Here is a 23,859-nt window from a genome sequence, read left to right on the forward strand (position 1 = left end):
AAAGGACAAAGGAACTTCACTTCAGAGGGGCTACAGACTGCATTAGGAGCTAGTGGCAGGATATTAACAATAGAATGGATTATTGGTGGTTGCATTATTTTATCCTTGGGGCTGGTAGAGATGCATTAAATAAAATGTTATGCTCGTATATTATGATCACACAGGGGGTGGTTAGACTCTCAAGTTTAGGTAGGCAAACAGGGAGAGGGATCGAGGACAAGATAGATAGATAGATAGATAGATAGATAGATAGATAGATAGATAGATGATAGATACATAGATAGATAGATAGATAGATAGATAGATAGATAGATAGATAGATGGGGTGGAGAATGAGAATTCAAGGGTATCTTATTTATAACCTGCCTCTGTGCATCACTGGAGCTGAAAATCACCATTGGACTGTTTTATTGCCAGACTGTGTTGTCAATAAATCCTACTCAAATGTCACCTCTGGAGTCCTCCCTGTCTTTCTTAGAGTTGGTCACTCCTCTCTAATCCCAGGGAATTTTGTGGATAGTTCTTTTATACCAATCCATGCTACATATTGTCTTCAAGTTAAATATAAACACATTTGTTAAAAATTAAATCGTGCACTACTGACACATGCACCCCTAAAATTGAGTCCTGAAACAAAAGATTGAATCCTTTATGGAACAGAGATTGCTGGTCAGCTTTGAAAAGACAAAGCCCCCTCCCCACCCTTTCTGGGCATTCTTTATCAAGAAAAGATATAGAAAGTCAGGTTCCTGGAGATAGAGATTCTAATCCTATTCTTCTCTGTTCAATATATCAAGAACTGATATTGCCAACTACATGAGAGCTTCCTTCATATCATGGAAGGTTGCCACTTCCTCCCTCCAGAGAGCTAGTGCATACTTATAGTGGTTTGAATAAGAATGCCCCCCATAAGCTCATAGATTTGAATGCTTGGTCACTGGGGAGTGGCACTATTAAGAGGTGTGGCCTTTTTGGGGTAGGCATGATCTTAAGGAAGTGTGTCACTAAGGGGTTAAGCAGGTGCTTTGGGATTTCTGAAGCTTAAGCCAGGCTCAGTGCAGTGATCTTTTCCCACTGCCTGCCAGTCCAGCTTTAGAACTCAGAGCTACTTTCCCAGCACTGTGTCTGCTTCTGTGCTGCCATGCTTCCCAGAATGACCATAAGATTAAACCGCTGAACCTCTGAAGTTAGTCTCAACTAAACATCTCCTTTATAAGAGTTACCATGGTATGGGTCTCATCACAGCAATACAAACCCCAACTAAGCCACTAGTAGAATGTCGAATCAGAATTGAGTGAAATCTCTTCACCCAATGAAGCAAGGACACATTCAGCATTAGTCTGTTGCCCTGAAGTAGACACCAGCCACAGGACCCACAGGAGACCATGAGGACCGAAATGTCTAGAGACCCACATGCCCCCTCAGATATAAATACGGAGGGTGAGACTCTAAAAAGCTGAGCACTTGTCCAAAAGCAACTGAACTTCCCAAAGAGAGTTTTTAACATGTGAGCAGATTGCTTAGTTTTGCACAGACTCATTCTTTTCTTTCCAGACACTGCTACTTGGCCGGTTAGCAATGGTTTGGGAAACAAATGGCCATTGAAAGATCAATTTCAGATTATAGACAGTCAATTTGAACATTTAAGTGTAGTACAAATGAATCTGCATCCACACTATGCTTCCAACATGTGGATTTCTATAACTGTGCAACTTTTAAACCTCACCTACACACCCCGAAAGCTTAGTAGCTAGCATCTCATGCCTGTATTTGATTTAGTGGGTGGATTTCCTGATGCTAAAACCAAGAGTGGTCATTCATATTGCCTTTCTCAATAGCTGGAAATATAACCTTCCTTCTCTAAGTTTATTAGCTAAAGAGTTAAGAGGTTTAGTACATTTTTAGCATCTATCACGTCTGTGATGCTATGAGTACAAAAAAAAAAAGAAATCTATTTCTGCACTTATTCAAACACTGGGAATTTATTCATTGTTTATTGTCTACGAGGTATGCCCCTCCCACCTTCAAAGACCTTATATACTCAAAAGGAAGAGGAAATGTGTTCATGAACAACAACTACCATATAAAATAGAGAGTATTACCATTAGAAGAGACGAAGTCCAGACTGGATCAAATGCACTGGCCATTACAGAGTTAAGGGGAAAGAAGGAGAGTAGAGTTTCTGTTGCCCCCCCCCCCATAGCTTTACTTTTACTTCTCTAACTCCTCTGCCATTTGGACTATTATGCCAGCAACCCTAGTCAATGGATACATAAGTTCCCTTCCATAGGTTGGACTGAATAGTCTTGTGGACTATCCAGATGCAGATATGGTGAGAGGATAGTGGTGGAGATACGGGAAGAAGAGGTTTCTGTCTGTTCTTCTGATGAATGAGGTTACAAAGCAATTAAAAGCTCTGGTAAAGGGATTAGACTGAGGTGCCATCTACTGAAGTTTCTGTTGATTCACACATAGGACTGGGACATGTCACCTAAGAAATCGAAAAGATCTACAACATCCCTTCCGGGTTAAGAAATGTGTCTATTCTTAAAAGCTTGGCCTTTAGATATATTGAAAATGTTTCTTGGATAGTTATTAAATTTCTACAAACCTCAATTAAGGACTGGTAGAAACATCAAAATTAAATAAGAAGTTGCAGTATTAGAAGCATACTTCATAAGCATAAACTCAAGCCCATATGTCTAGATTCAAACGTATATAGGTATGCTTTTTCTGGGTTCCACAAAGATAAACATTCAAGTTAGCTCTGGGTAAAAAGCACACTGCCTTTCTATCATGTATAAGAACTGAGGACCCCACTGAGTCTCTCTGTTGCTGTAGCTGTTATCAACCCATGGTAGACTCATGTTTGATTAGTAGTTGTATTCTCGAGGTCCAGCTGGGGATTTTTTTAATCAGTGAAGGAATATTTATTCCTGTGGCTTCAGCTGTAGTCTGCAAAGAAGGTAGCGATTGGCCAACCTTTCCCTCTATCTGATGCTCTCTAATTCAGTGCTCATTGGAAATTCAAAAAGTGTGGCCCCAGAATGCCTGAGGGCTAATGAAAAGGACGGGGTACACCGTAGTTCTCATACATGTTGCCTGCCTTTCAGGATTTGTCTCGGGGTTGGTACCTCACTGCACCCTAGGGAGCTGCTGTTAGTTCTGTCATGCTCATATCAGGAAGGAAAACAATCAGGGCTGAAGGCATTCCTTGCTTTTTTTCAAAAAATGGAAAAAGCTGTGGGATATGCTCAGTGAGGGGGGTACATTTACATCAGAGATACAGGTCTCTGGGCAGGGTCAGCACAGCACTGGAAATGACTCTGACGTGAGTTTATTTTAGCTGCCAAGCTCTCAGGTTTGAAGAGACCCTTTCTTTGTATTTCACGACAGCTCTAGTTTAATCTGCTTGCTTTTTAGTACCAAGCAGCTGAGAAAAATGAATAATCTTTGGGCAAGAAATCATAAAGCCGGTATTTCTACTGCAATGGTTCATATAGCACAGTTGTAAAAATAGCATAGCAGTTAAATGTACCCTAATGTCATTGCTAATCTGTCTCAAAGTCAAAACCACAACCTATTCATTCTTTACAAGTCAAGAGATTAAAAACCCACAACTGTGTCTTTAGAATAAGAATCCTTATAAATCCGACATGATGGTGTCACTATCTCTCCTTTTATTTTGAGATAAAGAAAACAGTGGGGTTTCTTCACGTTCAGTGTGCCCTTTCTCTTATAATTTTCCCACATGGAAGGCCTTTTTTAAAAATTGCTGTTAACTTTCTTTATCTTTCAATTATAATAGCAATGTTTAAAACAATTTCCCAAACATTCTATATTATTGGCCATTAGAGAAATGCAAATTAAAAGTGCAAAGAAACATTACTGCATACCTTTCAGGATGGTAAAATTAAAAAAAAAAAAGATAATACCACATGGTGGGGCAAATAGAAATGAGACTATTCCTGTACTGGTGATGGGAATGTATAGTGGTATAGCCAGCCTCTCTAGGAATTAATTTGATGGGTTTTAAAGCTAAATAGGCACCGATTGTGTGACCCATAGGAGCTTTAAGCATTTATCCTAGAGGAGTGGATATTTTGGTGATACAAGGAAACACAGGGATGTTTATCATAGCTTTTGTTGTTCAGTTTTAAAAGCTGAAAACCACACAAATTTTCTTCACTTAAACAAACTAGTATATGCATATCATGGACTGATAATACACAACACTAAAAAAAAGCAAGTAAATAAGCAAGCAAGAAAGACTATTGACTAGTCAAATACTGTGTGATTCTATCTTATATAGTGTGTTTCTGTAAGAAATATACACATATGGAGAAAAAATTAGCAATTCCTGGCTGACTGGGAAGGGCTAGCTAGGATCAATGTGATCTCAGAGGAGTAGTTTTGAAGAATTCTTTAGTGATGAACAGACAGATCTGTGTTCTGATATGGTTGTGGTTACACAAACATGTATAAGAATCTTCTGTCTGTTTCTCCTTCTGTCCTCTTCGACATACTCTGTACATGCATGTGTATGTATATGTGTATGCAAGACAAACACAAGTTAAATTTAAAAATGCAATACTTTCTTTAGCATAGATAATAATGCTATAACAATGTCAATATCCTGGATTTGACATTATGTTAAGTCATAGGAAATGTCACCATCGGGAAAGCTGTATGTAGTATTCAAAGGATACTATTTGCTTCTGAAATTTTCTTCACATTTATAATCATTTAAGAATATGCTCACTTTCCCTTCAAGGCTCTATATAACAATTGTGACATTTAACTATAGGTTTTGTGAACAAGCAGAAAGATGGAAATTGAGGAAGAGGTCAATCTCCCTGTTCATTTTTCTACATATTTTTTTGAAGAGGATAAGAAAACCGGAGTACTTGGTACCCTGGAAATCAGTAACAAAGACGGTCTTACATGGCAGGCTTGAGCGAATCCTACATTCATTTCCTCAGAAGCTTCCAGGGTTTTCTGGAAGGGTATCTACGAGAGAGTTTCCCCGCTTCCTCCTCTCACTGAAGACTCACAACACAATGTAGACCTAATGTTTTCTTTCTCATCTTCCATTCTTTTGTGAAAATCTACAGCTTGGACTCATTCTGTACATCACAACTAAAGTCATCTTGGAACCAAAAAAACTGTCACATGCTAGTGTTGGTTTAACACATTTGGCAGCTTCCTTCTGCTGTCAGCCTGAAGAGGTGGACCCTTCATATGGCCACTGAACTCTGCCTCCTCTTCCATCTGTACCGAAAAGTGTTCTTCCCCATCCTTGTCCAACCACAGGCATGTCCTTGATACTGTCCCCTTACCATATGGCCTAGAACATGGTGCCCTTTTTGCTGGACCTCACTCCCTTCAGACCGGTATTCTACTATTACATCACAATTCCATGCTTGATTTTTAGAAGAATCTTCCTCTAGTTCATTTCAGTCAGAATATTTCATAAATGTTCCAATAGAACAACATTAATATTTTCTCGAATGCAAATCTTTGATTAGAATCATATATTGATTATTTGATGAAAGGCTACATTTCTTGATAATACAGCATGTATAGTTTTAATATGTATATATTTTAATATATATATATATAATATATATATATCAAGAAACCAAACGTAGATTACAGAAAAATGAGAATATCTAAGAGCGGTGGGGGCTCCAAGGGAGGAATAGCCACAAATTGTATATTTTTTCAACTGTCTGAATCATCTTTATTTCAAACCAGGATTTGAAACCCAGAAGTATTCAGGAATTATTTTGAGATAACTACGTAAATGGAATCGAAATTATTGATCTTTGAACATTGTTCCTGTGTTTTTGAGCCCGAGTTTCTATATAGCTTGCTTTCTTATACAGAGTTATATCTATGTTCTAACCTTAACACATGTTTCTCACTCTCATAGACCTCTATGAAAACGGGCTTTTTCTCTGCTTTCCAATAGCCATCTTCCCTGTCTTCCGTGAACACTGTAGCACTCGGACCTCTATTCTTCAATTCTACTCAACATTACTGTCAGCACAGACCAATGTCTCCCTTGGACAATCCATAATCTTCTGGAAGGCAGGGCTCATCCATGCCGCTTTTCCTCACCTGAAGCAGCTCATACATTTTTCAGAGTATTTCCCTTACTGATTACCAGGACTAACACAGATATTGTATACTCAGCTGATGTTTATAGAAACAAGGGACAAATAGCTATAGATCTTTGTTAGCTTCACCGATTTGCAATGACCAAGCAGAATTAAATTAGCAAGAGGAAGTGTAGCCACGGTTCCCGGAGCAAAAGTCTTCTGCCTTGGTCATTTTTTTTTATCATTTAATGGGTTTATTTGTTATGGATGGCAAAATCACTCTTTCCTTCCAAATTTTGGTCTTGTTGGTTTTCCTGCTCACAATAGAACACAATCTAAGATTGCATATAACATAAATTGACCTAAAAATCTATGGCTCAGTGAAGCAATACTAGAAATTGTTAGTTTCCCCACAAAGAAAAACTTAAAAAGAATTGGAGGGAAAATAACCATAAATCTTAAAGGACCAAAAATTGATTGATACTTTTGAAAACTAAACTTAAAAAGAAAAGAAAAAAAAAGAAGCAGTAAGCGTAGTTCCACAGGAGATACCTCCTTATTTTCCTTATATCCATTTATAAACTTTGATTCTGGTTCAGCTCATAGTTCTGCCAAAGAGACAGTATTCTGCTTTTCCTTTGTGTCCAAGCTTTCATAGATGCTCCAGAAGTCTCTAAATTTAGGCAGGAAACTTGGGAATTTCTGTGCCCCCAAATGCTAGAGATTGATGCAATTTAATTAACCTCTTTAAAAATATTGATTATCCAGTATGCGTTGAATTTCTACTAGGAACTAGAACGACAAAGGTGAAAAAGAAGTTGTGCTCACAGTAAAAGATCTTGATTTCAGCAAATTAAATAGAGATACATGAGTTTATTCTTAGGAAAGAAACTGTGAAAATGGAACAGGAGCAAAATATGATGGGAGGCAGCGGAATCCTTCTCACAGTGGGGCTCATAGAACTGAGGTAGGAGCTAAATTAAATGTAAGGACATTGCATCTGGTCTTCCTGCATCCATCTGTCTCACTTGAAATATGTGACAGAGATATAATTGGGTGAGACTGACCCAGTCCTCACTTGGATGGAGTGCTAGCCTACTAAACTCTTAGTAGGAAGCTAACTAAGAAGCATTTGTTTATCTATAGTAAACCCATGAAAGAAATCTCATTCCTTATTAGTTCAAGGAGTCCACATCTAATCCAATTTGTTATCAATATTCCAATATTTCCTTGGCTACTTGTATGGTCTAATCAGAGTAGACTTACAGGCTTTTGTTCATTGGTTATGGCCCATGCTTTATTGTTTGTTTGTTTATTTATCTGTCTTTCACTGGACATGAGTTAAGAAGCATGTGGCTCTGATCTATGCTGGCAGAGACCTACCTTATAACCATAACGAGGGCCTGCACTGTGCTAAGCCAGAAGTGATAGATGCTGTCATTAAGACATTTGACCGGAGCTGAAGACTGCCCTTTCTCTAATTGCTCTACATAAGACACAAGACAGTTCTGTACTATTAAAGACAGTTTTTGCTGCACTTTCAATTAATATATGATTTGAAAACATCTTGAATGTAGGAAGGGTTTTAAAATGAGAAAGATATGAACAGCTAGAAGACCAAGGGAGAATTATATCCCAAATAATAGAAAAGGCTTGGCCAGGGGTATTTAAAAACTCTCTCTCTCTCTCTCTCTCTCTCTCTCTCTCTCTCTCTCTCTCTCTCTCTCTCTCTCTCTCTCTCTCTCTCTCTCTCTCCTTCCCCAACCCACTCTATGTCTGTAAGGTGTGTTTAAAGAAGTATTTTCATGTGGGGCAGCTGCACTGGAAGGTATCCCATTCTTATATATTATTTCTAACTGTTAAAAACGGGACAAAGAAAAGACCTTGTTTCTAACTGAAGAAGCTAATGAAAAGAGGGACTCGGAAAATGACTGTTTGTACAGTGGCAACATATACTGAATACCCAAGTGTCACATTTGCAGAGAATGTTGCTAATGATTTTTTTCCATGATTAAAAAAAATAATTGCCATTAAAAACAGATAAAAGATTTTAAAATGGAATTTATAATAAAGCATCCATTTCAAAAACCTATTTTATTTATATTTACTATGTACATGTACATTGTTAGTGCAACTAGTATGTATCTATTTCTTTTCCATTTTAAAGCCACAATGATCACTGTTGAAGGAAAGGTAAGTGCTTAATGATTCTCCAGTTAGAGCTTGTAACTCTCTTGTGTGTTTTCTTAGTTTGCTGACATTTAAAAAAATATCAAAGCAAATGTAAATGGGAAATCTTATAACCATATTAGATGTATATATTTCTAAAGGCTAATTTATGTATGATTTATAAATTATTCTAATAAGCCACAGTTCCTGTTTTAAAGATGCCTAAAATCTTACCAAGAATAGGATGTGAGCATGTTGAAATATATTTTAACCAAAATTAATATATATTGTGCATGCAGTATCTTGGAAATTATTTTTCTATAGAAGAAATGGTAAGAAGGAAAATGTGGAAATAGGGAATTCAATTTCCAGATACAGAAGCTCTTACACCTGGATAAAGGGGGAGTCCCTAAAGAGCAATTATGCCATATAAATAATTTTATAAAGGACAGTGCTAGAGAATGCATGCAGGAACTCTGGGTCCTCTCCATCTACACATTAGCTTCCAATATCAATCCAAAATCCAAAGGATTTTAAAGGCTAATCTAAGAGGACCTTTTGAAGTCTTCTCTACTGGTTCACTTCTTGCTATAATGTGTATGTTCACCAGAATTTACCTCACAAATGCTCTCAGAATGCAAGATGTGTGCGAAAATGGCCTGGACCCTGGGGTCAAATTCTTCAGACAGTATTAATGCTTGCTTTACAACCAGACCTTAAGTTGACTCCCAGAATCCTTGGGCTTCCTGGTCACTCAGCATAGCCTGAGCAAGTTCAGGTCAAAATAAAAGCAGGTGGTGCCTGAGGAGTGACACCCAAGGTGTCATCAGACCTCCACGTTCAGCGGGTGGACCTGCAGGTACTCACATACATGTATCAAGAATAGATGCAAACTGTATGTGGTCATCGTCCAGGAAAATGTTAGCTATTGTTTTTATGTTATCTACTATAGTTAGCATATTAATATAATCCAAAACTAATTTAAATTGCTTTTGTAAGAGTATATAGAGATCAAGGGTCATTAAGAGGTAATTAGGCCACTGGTGATCTGCCATCACTGGTGAGATCAGAGATATTATCCAGTGGGGGAGGGGTTGACCTATCTCTTACTCTTATCCTTGTTTTCACTTATTGATACTGAATTTTTCAGCCTCTAGTACAGCAATTCAATCATTCTACACTCATTATGAATTATCCATTTTTCATTATTCTATCACAGCAACGAAAGTAGACCAAGGAACCATCTTTGAAATTCATACAAAATTTAGGAATATGACTAAATAGAAAAGGGAAACAAGGTTTAGGTCACGACTCTTCCCAGTCTGTGGTGTACATGACTCAGGTATCTGTGTATTTGTATATTTGTGTATTCACTTATAGCATTGTAGCTCCAAGACAAATTAAAAGGATGACCAACATCAAAGCCCATCTCATACTTATTGGTGAATAATGTTTTGTTTTTGTCTTGGAATTTTAGGACAGCTGTGAAATCAGTAATATTTCTGCACAAAGAAAAATGAGGGTAAAACAAATGCAATCAAACTGATTGGAATAGCAAGGAAAATGAGTATCCGGTAATTATAAAAACCAGATTAAACTGGTATTTGCATTTGTGTATAAGCATGCATGTATGCATATGTGTAAGGGGATGGGAGAGAAAGAGACATAAACAAAAGTTCCTATTTTCATACATAATATATTCTGAAAATTTTATTTTATCCACTTATGGAAAAACCATATCCCTTCAGATTTAATAGTCAATGCATTTTAAAAAGCTAAAGAATTATTAAGCAGCTTGCTTATTTAATCAAAGTCTATTAACATTCTAAAAAAAGTTAAGTTGTGATGAAATCAGATTTATTTTTATACTTACTAATAATTCTCCTGCTGACACAAGATTAGTTGGCAGCATTCAAATCCATGATTTGTTTTTTGCATTGTAAATGATTATTTTGGTATATTTAGAACAAAGAGGAAAAAGCTGTCCAATATGTACCCTATTTAGGAAAAATTAATGGCAGATAAATTTAAATTTTTAAATGATCAACCTCAAGACTCAGTTATACCACTCGGGCATATACCTAAAGGACTCTGCTTCCGATAACTACTCTTGCTCAATTATGTTCATTGTGTCTTTATTCATAATAGCCAGAAACTAGAAGCCATTTAGATATCTCTCAATAGAAGAATTGACAAAGAAAGTGTGGTGATCTACACAACGAAGAGTTACACAGATATTTCTAAAAATGGCATAATGAAATGTGTAGGCGAATGGATGTGACTAGAAAAAAAAATCATCCTGAGTCAGGTAACCTAGACCCAAAAAGACAAATATGGTATGTACTCACTTATAGCTGTTAAGTAAATGATAATCAAGCTACAATCCATATACACAGAGAAGTTAGGTAAAGAGGAGGGTTCTATAGGGACACATAGATCTCCTCTGGAAGGGGAAGTAGGATAGAACTACTGTCTGCAGGTGGACAGAAAGGATCAGGTTTGGGGAGACAGACAGGTGGAGAGAGTATAAGGAGAGATGACTGGAACTGGGAGCATTTGGATGGGGGCTGCAGAAACCTAGTGGGGTAGAAACTTCCTGAAATCCATGAGTGTGACTCTCCTGAGAACTCCTAGTAATGGGGGATACAGGGTCTGAACTGGCCATTTGTAGCTAGTCAAGTGCTCCAGTCAATAGACTGTTGAGATTTTGGCTAAGGATGTCCCAGGATGATGCTAGGACAGCTCTCTAAAGACTGACAGCTGTATCCCATTGCCAAGGACAACATCCATACAGCTCATTGAAAGTAGAGAGATTGAGCTGGTGCTGGCTTGGATTCTTCACCCCATGTTGTAGTTTCTTTGATATGGGAAGGCAGCCTGCAGGCTACAGAAAGAGAAACCTGGACACCAACACAGTCACAAAAACCTTCTACAGACATTCTGTCCTGTCTGCAAGTTATGCTGAGCCATTGACAGTGGAGAACTTGTGGGAGTGACCAATGTCTGGTTTAACTTGAGGCCCACCCACAAAAGAGAGCTCATGCCCTCCACTGCCTAGATGCCCAGTAACTGTGAACTGAATAGCCCTAGAAGGTAGAACCAAATACAACTGAAATAAAAATCAATGAAATAATTCATAAAAACATTCTGCTATACTTGTACATCTGTGCTGTGTCTAGTCATCATCAGAGAGGTTTGCTCTTGGAGCAGATGGGAACAAATGCAGAGACCCACAGCAAGACATTATGTAGAGAGAAATTGGAGGTTTCTATTGGGTCCCTTCTCTCAGAATCCAAGGAACCCCAGGAAGAAGGGGAGAAAAGACTGTAGAAATCAGAGCAGTCAATGACACCAGGAAAACTGGCCCAATGCATTAATCAAGCAGAGCTTGTAAGAGTTCAGTGAGCTGGAAAAGACAAGCAAAGAGCCTACATAGGTCTGCACAAGGTTCTCCGAGTACATTATGGCTGTTAACTTGGTATTTTTGTGGCACTCCTAACAGTGAAAGCAAGTTATTATATCTCTGAATCTATGACCTGTTCTTGAGACTTTCTTCCTTCCATTGGGTTGCCTTATCTAATCTTGATGTGTTTTCTTATTGAAGAGATAAAGGCCATGACTTATTATATTTCATTTTGTCCTGTTTGGCTCTTGTCACTTGGAGACTTGCTCTTTTTTGAAGAGTGGATCTGGAGGACAGGGGAGGTGGGATCTGGAGGCTAAGAGGAGTAGAGGAGGGTGAAACTGTGGATGGGATGTATTGTGTGAGAGAAGAATCTATTTTCAACTAAAAAATATTAAAATTAAAAAAGAAAAGGGAAAACCATCATGGAGTATGCACATTTCCAAGAAAGTAAACCCAAAGTGGGCTATATCTAGAAAGTTGAGAAGAACCTTTATTACCTGGACACTGGTCAGAGTCGTGTACTGGTAAGCCTTGACCACCAGGTAATTAGCTTCCAAGTCTATGAGTCCAAGGATCATATACTTCCACCATCTTCGTCGTAAAATTGCCAGGAGGTTTTCTTCTCCTGTACAAAGAAAAAAGTGGCTGAAGTTCTTGACATATAACATATTACATATTTAGAATTCTAAAATATTGTTGCTTTAAGTACCTACATGTGCATTTAACCATATACTTACCCAATATTTTAGTGGGCTAATCTATCAAAGACTTTCATGCATTACTTAGGAAATAGTCTTCACGGCCACTTTCAGGGCTCCAAATTAGTTTCTATACCAGAGTTAAGACTGAATAGGTCATTGTTTACCATGGGATATTTTTTATAGATAAGTGAAAGAATAATTTAATTGCTTCATTAGAAAAGTAAAAAACAAATTGTACAAGAAAGGTTGTATTGCACAAAAACTCAAAGCAAAGACAGCAACGGCTGCCTCAGAATGGAAGGCCCAGGAATCTATTGCTACTTCCATGGCAATAATTTTCTAGTTAAGATTATGACATTGACAAAATTAATTTGGTGAGTTTTTGACACATAATACATTAACTAAAGGCCATAAAACTGTTAATGCTGTATTTAACCTCATAGCAGCAATTCTAAAGTCACAGGTCATTGTCCCTGCCATTTTACATGATGAACAATTGCCAAATTCAGAGCCAACAAGCCACATTTCAATACACATTTCTAGAAAATAGTATTATAGTGATGGTACTTATCCCAGTAACCAAAAGTACATCCATGTCATTCATTATATTGGCTCAGGTGAATGATAGCTTACCTTGCTAGTCTGCTGATAACAGTTTCAAGGAAATACACAGTGTAGACGTTTCTATAGCGTTTCATTTAATTGTTGTGCAAACATTCAACAGACTTGATAATTATCCAAGATGGATAGAAACAGCTTTATTTTTGACTGATCAAAAAAAAAGTAAGCCTTAAAAAACAGCTCTTGAGGATTTATCTACCTGCCTCACAGTGCTATACAATAAACCATTAAAACTCAAAAGTAATGGCTATAAATTCTTGGAGTCCCTGTGCTAAAAGTCTCTCCAAACCTCATGAAACAGAGCCATCCCTGGGAATATAATACTCTTATAGCTGATGAATGTGAGTGCTTTAAAATCTCCTCTGGATTTCATTCTTTTTAAATTTTCATTTATTTGTTTATTTTTAATTTATTTACATTTGAAATGTTATCCCTTTACCTGGTTCCCCCCACCCCACCCTGTCCTAGAAACCCTCCTACCTCATTACCCCTTCCCCTGCTTCTATGAGGATTTTCCTCCACCCAGCCACTCATTCCCACCTCCTCATCCTTGGTTCCCCTACATTGGGGATCTATCAAACATTCATAGTACCAAGGACCTTTCCTCTCATAGATTCCTGACAAGGCTATCCTCTGCTAAATATGCATATATACTCCTTGGTTGGTGGCTTAGTCCCTGGGAGCTCTGGGAAGTCTGGTTGGTTGATATTGTTGTTCTTCCAATGGTGTTGCAAACCCCTTCAGCTTTCAGTCCTTTCTCTAACTCCTCCATTGGGGACCCCACACTCAGTGCAATGCTTGGCTGCGAGCATCAGACTCTATTTGTAAGGCTCTGGCAGGGTCTCTCAGGAGAGAGTTATATCAGGCTCCTTTCAGCAAGCCTTTCTTGGGATCTACAATAGTGACTGTATCTGTGATGAATCCCCAGGTGGGAGAGTCTCTGGATGGCCTTTCCTTCAGTTTCTGCTCTGACTCCATATTTGCTCCCATGAGTATTTTGTTCCTCTTTTTAAGAAGGACCAAAGCACCTACACTTTGGTCTTCCTTCTTCTTGAGCTTCATGTGGTCTGTGAATTGTATCTTGGGTATTCAGAGATTTTGGGCTAATATCCACTTAGCAGTAAGTGCATACTATTTGTGTTCTTTTGTGATTGGGCAAGCTCACTCTGGATGATATTTTCTAGATCAATCCATTTGCCTAAGAGTTTCATGAATTCATTGTTTTTAATAGCTGAGTAGCTCTCCATTGTGTAAATGTACCACATTTTCTGTATCTATTCCTCTGGTGAAGGGCATCTGGGCTCTTTCCAGTTTCTGGCTATTATAAATAAGGTTGCTATGAACATAGTGGAGCATGTGTCCTTGTTATATGTTGGAGAGTCTCTCCTACAGCTGATAAACAACTTCAGCAAAGTGGCCAGATATAAAATTAACTCAAACAAATCAGTAAGTAGCCTTTCTATACTCAAAGGATAAACAGGCCGAGAAAGAAATTAGGAAATAATACACAATAGCTACAAACAATATAAAGTATTTTGGTATAACTCTGACCAAACAAGTGAAAGATCTGTATGAGAAAAACTTCAAGTCTTTGAAGAAAAAAATCAAAGAAGACCTCAGAAAATGGAAAGATAAAATAAAAATGGCCATCTTTTGGAAAGCAATCTACAGATTCAATGCAATTCCCATCAAAATTCCACCTCAATTCTTCATAGCATTTGAAAGAGAAATTCTCAAATTCATTTGGAATAACAAAAAACCCAGGACAGCTAAAACTATTCTCAACAATAAAAGATCTTCTAGCCGTACTCAAGGTGAACTACAGAGCAATTGAGTTAATAACTTCATGGAATTGGTACAGTGACAGTTGGGTAGATCAAAGGAATAGAATTAAAACCCAGAAATGAACTCACACACCTATGGTCACTTCATCTTTGACAAAGGAGCTAAAATAATCCAATGGAAAATAAGAGAGCATTTTCAATGAATGGTGGTGGTTCAACTGGTGGTCAACAGGCAGAAGAATGCAAATTGATCCATCTTATCTCCTTGTACAAAGCTCAAGTCCAAGTAGATCAAACTTGGTACACATTAAACCAGATACACGGAATCTAATAGAAGAGAAAGTGGGGAAAAGCCTCGAACAAACAGATTTTATTCCTATTAACTGCAAAGGGTAAGAAAACCTATGAGCAATCAACAGAATCTTTGGAATCACAGGTGGATATTTCAATGTATTCTATTTGCTATTTTTTTTATCTGTATGACCAAGTACAAATAAAAATATTGGATAAGGCAGTATTATTACATTCTTTACCTTGATTTTAAAAAATTAATGTTTTGTGGTGTTTTCTTCAGATCATTTTTTGAGAAAGTATTACATATGAAATTTAATTCCAACCTCTGCCCCAGACAAATTCTATTTCACAGCAACAATTGCATGGGATTTTCTTGAATATTTCTAAGATTTTGGATGTTTTAAGTAGGTTCTGCATACCAAGAATTCAACTAGTGTCACAAGGGTGGGTAGTCTTATGAAACTACAGTATTTCAATGTTTTTGATCAGTTTAAATTTAGGAAAAACAGGAGATGGCTTTGGACTGTGTTTCTAAGTGTTTTCAATAGTCTTTCAACTCGAAGAAATATTGTCTTCTCTCATGCAAAATCCTGAATACATATGAGATGCATCCCAATTAAACCCCCCCAGAGTTGTATTAAAACACACACACACACACACACACACACACACACCTCATTCCTTGTGACACTTGAAAATTTTTTTCTGTCTAGAAGAAGTGTCTTGTGGTTTATCCCTGAAGTTGCTATCCTTATGAAAATACCACTTACAATATGAAATCCTGCTCACTAGCTAAAATCTTTAATGGTTGGTTTACTAGGGATGAGTTGGGGGTAAATGCTTTGATTTGAAATTATCCAGAGCAATCATAATGAAACTCTGTATTAATATAAATCTCTCAATTTTCCTGGGGTGTGCATGCTGAGAAGAAAATGTATTTGTCCTTTTTAATGACATGATTATTTTCCTTTTCCTCATCCCATTTTAAGAAAAGTGCCCCTGTTTGCCTTCTAGAGCTATCCTGTAATTGGCTCTGATGTCTCTCGACATTAGGCAGATGAATCTGTCAGTTTTGTGAATTTTGTTTTGAACAAAGAGCTATGTAGCAGCTAATGACACACGATGCAAGGGGGCGAGACCAAAGCAGGCTTGCCTCTGGATGTCCGCCATTTGCTTCAAAGGACAACATGACAGGAGGTACCAGCCTGAACTCTGGAGGGCTGACCTTGAGCTCTGCCACTCGCGCATCTGTCACTGTGGACACATAGGTTAGCCCCATTGTGGGAAATTAACAGGATCAAGTGTCACTGGGCCAGATGCTTGGGAAGGCAGTGAGCTGGCTGGCTTGTTCATCCTACGCACCCTCCCATCGACCATCTCAGATATCCACCAAGGCCACTTCTGTTAACTGTCATTTATTTTCCACTCAATACAACTGTCAGGTACGATGCCAGCAGCACCATGTGTTCTTTCTCTTGTTTGCCTGATGCTTCAAAGTCTGGGTTAAAAGCATGGAGTCAGAGACCTCTACAAAAGCAGTGGCTGCCACTTACCAGACAGTGTCACCTTGGGAAACGGTGCTCATTTACAAAATGAGGCAAATCGCACTTAGTTGAAAATGTTTCTATGATGCATATGTGGGAGGAAATGCATATAAAGTATGCAGTTTCCAGTAAATATTGGGTAAGTGATGGTCTTCTTATTAACAGCCCTATGAGAACGATATTTTCAGATCAGAAAACTGGAGTTACAAAAAGTTAGTTTTTCCAAGGTCTGTTTTGATCTTTTTTTAATCATTATTATAAACATTTACATCTCCAAGAATGGTGCTTTTTGTCTACAAGGAAAAATACAGTGAAACAAATCATAGATACTTCACATTATTTTTTCCTGAAATTAAGTTCAGAAAAAGGCAAGTAAGCAATGCAATAATAGTATATTCTCTCTCCCTCTCTCCCCGCCTCTCTCTCCTCTCTTTTATGTGTATCTCCAACTGAAAATATTGAAGAAAGTGTTTATAGAATTAAAGCTTTTTTCTTATATCAGACTACTGGCAAGTAAGTACCATAACACCAAGATTATTATCTTCAAATATATCTTTCATTAAAAGAAGCAATGGCCTTTGGCGCAATGGCTACTTACAGATAGGGGTGAGGAAATGCAATACATATGCTGAACCTAGAATATCTTGTCACTTTGTCATACAGAAGAGAAAGGGAACATTCCAAGACTACAATGCTTTTTGTTTTGTTTTGTTTTGTTTATTTTTATTGAATACATCTTCATTTACATTGTCAATGATAAAACTTTTTCTAATTTCCCTCCTCCTGAAAGATCCCCAACCCCTCCTGCCACCCCCTGCCTCCACTTATATTCCCCTCCACACTGCCCACTCCCACCCCCCACCCACCCACCCACCCCCGATTTTCCTTTGTTGGGGCATCTATTGAGCCTTTACCTGACCAAGAACCATTCCTCCCACTGATGCCCAACAAGGCATTCCTCTGCCACATTTTTGGCTGGAACCATGTGTATCCTTTGGTTGATGATTTAGTCCCTGGGTGTCAAGGGGCATCTGGGTGGCTGAAATCATTGCTCTTCCCATGGAACTGTAAATCCCTTCAGTTCTTCCGGTTCACCCTCCAGCTCCTCCATTGGGGACCCCAAACCCAGTCCAATGGTTGGCTGCTAGCATCTGCCTCTGTATCTGTAAGGCTCTGGCAGGGCCCCTCCAGAGACAGCCATGGCATGCTCTTTTTGGTGTATACTTCTTGTTGTCCATAGTAGTGTCAGGGTTTGGTGACTGTATATAGAATGAATCCCCAGGTAGGGCAGTCTCTGGGTGGCCTTTACTTCAGTCTCTGCTCCACACATTGTCTCCCTTATTTCTCCTGTGTATATTTTGTTCCCTTTCTCAGAGGTACCAAAATACCCTCACTTAAGTCCTCCTTCTTCTTGAGCTTCCTATGCTGGGTAAATTGTAACTTGTTTATTTTGAGCTTTTGGGCTAACATCCACATATTAATAAGTGCATACCCTGTGCATTCTTTGGGATTGGGTTACCTTGCTCAGGATGACACTGGAGTTCCATCCATTTGCCTAAGAATTTCATGAATTCATTGTTTTTAATAGCTGAATAGTACTTCATTATGCATATATACCACAATTTCTGTATCCATGCCTCTGTTGAAGGACATCTGGGTTCTTTCTAGCTTTGGCTATTATAAATAAGGCATCTATGAACATAATGGAGCATGTGTCCTTATTACATGTAGGAGCATCTTCTGGGTATGCCCAGGAGTGGTATAGCTGGGTCCTCAGGTATGTCTAATTTTCTGAGGAATCACCAAACTGATTTCCAGAGGGGTTTTGCCAGCTTGCAATCCTACCAACAATAGAGAAGTGTTCCTTTTCCCCCACATCCTCTCCAGCATCTGCTGTCTCCTGAGTTTTTCATCTTAGCTATTCTGACTGATATGAGGTGGAATCTCAGTTTTGTTTTGATTTGCATTTCCCTATTAACTAAAGATGCTGAACATTTCTTTAGGTGCTTTAGAGCCATTCGAGTTTCCTCAGTTGAGAAGTCCCTGTTTAGCTCTGTACCCCATTTTTAATAGGATTATTTGTCTCTCTGGAGACTAATTTCTTGAGTTCTTTGTATACATTTGATATTAGCCCTCTATCGGATGTAGGGTTAGAAAAGATGTTTTCTAAATTTATTGGTTATCATTTTGTCCTATTGACAGTGTCCTTTGCCTTACAGAAGCTTTGCAGTTTTATGAGGTCCCATTTGTCGATTCTTGTTCTTAGAGCAAAAGCCATTGGTGTTCTGTTCAGAAACTTTTCCCCTGTGCCCATGTGTTCAAGATTCATCCCCACTTTCTCCTCTATAAGCTACAGTGTGTCTGGTTTTATGTGTAGATCCTTGATCCACTTGGATTTGAGCTTTGTGCAAGGAGATAAGAATGGGTCGATTTGCATTTTTTTGCATACAGACCTTCAGTTGGTCCAGTACCATTTGTTAAAAATGCTGTCTTTTTCCACTGGATGTTTTTAGCTCCTTTGACAAATATCAAGTGACCGTATGTGTGTGGATTCTTTTCTGGGTTTTCAATTCTATTCCATTGATCTTCCTGCAATGGTTTATTGAAAGGATTTGGGGACCAACATGAAGAAACTTTCAGATGGAAATAATTAGGTTTGTAAAAAATGTATGAATCTGATAAATCTGCTTTTTTTATGAATTACAAAACCACCAGGAACCACAACAAGTATCCAAGATATACTAACAAGGTTGTCAGTTAAGCCAAGTCATGATTTTGAAAATTGGTAGACAGAATGAAAACTTCAAGTGCCTCCCCCTCTCCTTCCCATGATTCTGTGTGAGTTCCATGACTAAGTAACTAACATTAGATGAGAGATTTTATGAAAATATTCAGTTTAATGATAATAATTTACCTAAGAAATAAATAAAGTAGTAATTATTAGAGCATAAAAGCTTGATACCTCCTTATGAATAAGTAGAAATAAGACTTGATGCTAGCAGTAGCAAGAAAGAAATAACACATTGTGTCTCTTGGCAAGAACAAAACACCACATACATGTTGCTATATGCATCTCTTAATCTGAACAAGTCTCTGCATTTAAGCATCACTTCAGAAGACATGGGTTAGAGGAACATGTTAAAACATATTAAGAAGATTTAATCAGCAAAATCCAGATAGCAAGACCTATCATAACCTTTCTGCTTGGCATTTGTTTTGTTGAATGACATTAACTGAGAGCTTGTTAGAAATATATAATCTCATCCCTACCCAAACTGAGTGATTGAAATATGTCTCTTTGACTAAACCCCAAAGACTATTTAGAGGGGATTGGTCATATCAGACAAGAGTTTTCAGCAAAAACATTGCAATAGAATAAAAGCAAAATCTTTAGGTTGAAAGAACATAAGGAAAATACCAACCACAAGAGACGTTTAGCCATTGTTTGCATCCCAATCTGAATAAACTAATACATATGTATTTGTGAGACAATAGAAAACTTGAGCCCTCATAGGTGATTTGGAATGTATTGATTTTTCGGTGTGATCATGACATATTGTGCTGTTGTTTTAACTTATTGTCTTTTAGGAATACACACTGAACCAGTTATAGATGAAATGCATGTAGCCTGAAACTCTGCTCATAGGAAAAGGAGTGGTGAGCGTAACGGTAAGATTAACTTGGCTGTGAGTTGAATTTGCTGCAGTTGAAATGCTGCTGGTGGTGTTTAATATAGCATTCCCTCTCCTTTTCTATTGTAAATTGTCATAATAAGAAAGTTACAAAATAAAAGCATGCCATTATGAAGAAAGGCCCTTGCCAATAGCAGAGCACTGTCTGAGACATGTGAGTATCAACAATGGCTTTATCTTAATATTTGTAGACCTCACTCTTTGTTACTGTGGCCTTGAATTATAGGAGATTTTTTTTTAATAGCTAGAAAATACAGGGTTTTGAACTGCATTCTATGCATGCCCTTGTTTTAGTCTTGGAGGTCAGAAGGAATGTTTGACAACTCTACTGGCACAGGCCTTGACAAGCTCTTAATAGCTAAGCCCCTCTGGTTCATTCCCTGCCTCCTGTGTGTGTGTGTGTGTGTGTGTGTGTGTGTGTGTGTGTGTGTGAGTTACTTGTTCTTGTATGATAGGAAATGGTGTCTTGTCTTGCACCTTCCTTTATAGGAAGTACCTGTCTATGTGTGGGCTACAAATGTTTTTGTAGGAAATTCTTTGTGCGATGAGTTTCTATAGAAAGTTAGCAGGGATTCAAAATATTTCTAGAGTATTGCCCTTTAAGCAGCTGGCCCTGCTATTTGGACACAGGATGCTAGAAAGATAGAAACAATTGAACAAGGTGGTACACAGCTTGGTGATTAGAGATTCAATGGTTCAAAATGCAACTGCCTATAATGATAGAGGAAAAGATATCAAGAAGTAAGCTAGTCAGCCCTATTTATAATAGCCAGAAGCTGGAAAGAACCCAGGTATTCCTCAACAGAAGAATGGATGCAAAAAATGTGGTATATATACACAATGGAGTACTATTCAGCCATTAGAAACAATGAATTCATGAAATTCTTAGGCAAATGGATGGAGCTGGAGAACATCATACTAAGTGAGGTAACCCAGTCTCAAAAGATGAATCATGGTATGCACTCACTAATAAGTGGATATTAGCCTGGAAAACTGGAATACCCAAAACATAACCCACACATCAAATGAGGTACAAGAAGAACGGAGGAGTGGCCCCTGGTTCTGGAAAGACTCAGAGTATCAGTATAAGGCAAAACCAGAACAGGGAAGTGGGAAGGGGTGGGTGGGAGAATAGGGGGAGGGAAGGGGGCTTATGTGACTTTCGGGGAGTTGGGGACCAGAAAAGGGGAAATCACTTGAAATGTAAATAAAAAATATATCGAATGAAATTAAAAAAAAGAAAAAAAAAGAAGTAAGCTAGTATCCCAAGAAAAACCTTTTTTTTTGACCTGCAGAAAACACATTGGGGGCATAGAAATCCCAGAGGGCATACAGTACAATGATATTATAAGATAAATTACAAGCCCCAATCATACATGCAGGCACAAATGCAGCAGTTAACAATGATGAAATATTTTAGCAGCAAGAACAAAAAAGTAAGACAATTTAAGCTTGTTTATAATATTAAGGAACCCATTATCTATAAAATTGTATAAATTTCTGTGTAGTTCATTACATCATATTTCTGTCATTTTATTTTCTCTCCAGTTTTGTCTAGTCTGCTCTTTAATTTCAGGTTCTATTAAAACTTCCAATTTCTGGGTTCCATCTCAGAAATGTCTGGGCTGAGACTCAAGAGTCTGGAATACTTTGAAAGCCTCTTGGAGACTATGATGTTACTTGCATTTGATTACATTTTGGCAGCGTGGTTAAAACTAATAAATAATTTGGACATGTTTATCTCTCAGACATTTTCTCTGGATTGTGATAATTGTTGGCTGGTAATTGAAAGCTACTAACAAGGTAGCTTTTAGTATAGGAATCTGTGTGACCCTGCTCTAAGGTGATTAGAACCCCAAGGCGTAATCAGGACCTGAGACTATCCCCAAAGGCATGAGGACCTTCCCTCCAAAACCCCCCATTCTTGGAGAAATTTCTTCACTTTGATCCATAATAAACTTTTCTATAAATTCTCATAGTCCTTATGTATTGGCCTATTGATTTGGATCCCTGTCTTGTATTTTTAAAATGTTAGTATGTTACTTCTGCAATGAATAATAGTAAAATTAGTAAAAAGGGAAGAAAGTCCCTGTTTTATATACTTTCCTGTTACACTCTTGTAGAAATACATCATTTTTTTGCTTAACAAATGTTTAGTGATTTGATTACAAACAGTGAGGTATTTACCATACAGGCAAATTTCATGGAAGCTAAAACTCTACTTAAGTTAGCTTCTACTATATTTTTACATCAAGAAATTGCTGGACATTTTATCTCCCAATCTGCTCATTTATTTATTATTGTCACTATGGCATTGATTCAGTGTATATATTGCCAGTATTTGTCTGTTGGAAGTTGTTAATGAGCTATGTTAAAATTCATAGAATAAAAGACCTTCTCAAAGGTCCCTTTTGCAAAATAAAATTTTTAAATCCTAAAATAAAATATAACAAAATTACTAATAATGCTTACTAATTGTCATTCTTAAAACCACGAGGGGTTTTTTTTCAGATATTTGCCCATTGATAAGATAGAAATCTTTAGACATTGAAAAATAAATATCTGTGGAAGTTAATAGCTCCTGATACATTACAGATGGTTTGTAAGTTAACATATCCAGGGTCTATTAACAGCCCACCTATGGTTCCTGGACTCAGGGTTAGCATGGACAGCAACTAGTATGAGATGAAGTTTTAGGAACCAATATAGATTTAAATGTGTCCCCAGAAGGTTGTTCAACAGCTTTTAAAATGATGTTACATTTGTCCATGTATTTATTTGGACATAGAGAAAGATTGGGAGCTTATATGTCAGTGAAAAGAAAGCCTGTTAGATTCCCAATTAGTAGTCAAGACATGAAGAGAGGAAGATTCACAGACTAAAATTGGGATTCTTAATATGTAGCCAGGAGACAGTTCACACTATTCTCCACAGTAATTCCATTGACCTTTTGTGGTCTCTTCTCACATCTTACATCTTGGGTCTAATTCAAAGACCCAACTTAAAGGGCACACACACACACACACACACACACACACACACACACACTCCAGGCTATTTTTAGATCTACCTTCAAAGATAGGGAAAAATATGGATGGTGATGCAGGGTGGTAGTATTCATCTATTTGAGAAATGACATCTATCTGTGACATTGGTACCTCCTTAGCAGTACATTTAACCTGTCTAGATTTAGTAGTACAATGACATAAAGAGGGTTTCACATCTCTTCTCTGGTGCATCCTACCTACAAACATGTGGGGTAGCTTCTCTGTTCTTCTTGCTTTACTATTTTCTGCAGAGAAAGCATGACTTATCCATGGTCTGGTATAACTGGGTCCAAATCCCCCAAAGCACTTTCTTCAGAATAAAGATTGGGCCATCTGTCCAGTCTGTGACTCTGCCATCTGTACCCTGCCATGTGCCCTTGCTTATCTAACCTAAGCAGAGAAAAATTATACTGCTCTTTTGATGTTTCTGTGATGTCTCAAGTGTGTGGCTGGAATTGGCAAGCCAAACTGGTAGATAAATAATATATCAAGAAAGT

General features: G+C 37.8%; 1 protein-coding gene across 1 annotated transcript in view; it reads right to left on the reverse strand.

The window, feature by feature from the left end:
- Window positions 1-23,859, reverse strand: part of Slc35f1 (solute carrier family 35 member F1) — a 454,331-nt gene that overhangs the window by 91,223 nt on the left and 339,249 nt on the right. Inside the window, exon 3 of the mRNA XM_052163630.1 lies at window positions 12,177-12,304. Within this exon, the coding sequence (XP_052019590.1) occupies window positions 12,177-12,304 (128 nt within the window). The remainder of the gene's footprint in view (window positions 1-12,176; window positions 12,305-23,859) is intronic.

Source organism: Apodemus sylvaticus, chromosome 19 (genome assembly GCF_947179515.1).
Source record: "Apodemus sylvaticus chromosome 19, mApoSyl1.1, whole genome shotgun sequence".
NCBI classification, from domain to species: domain Eukaryota; kingdom Metazoa; phylum Chordata; class Mammalia; order Rodentia; family Muridae; genus Apodemus; species Apodemus sylvaticus.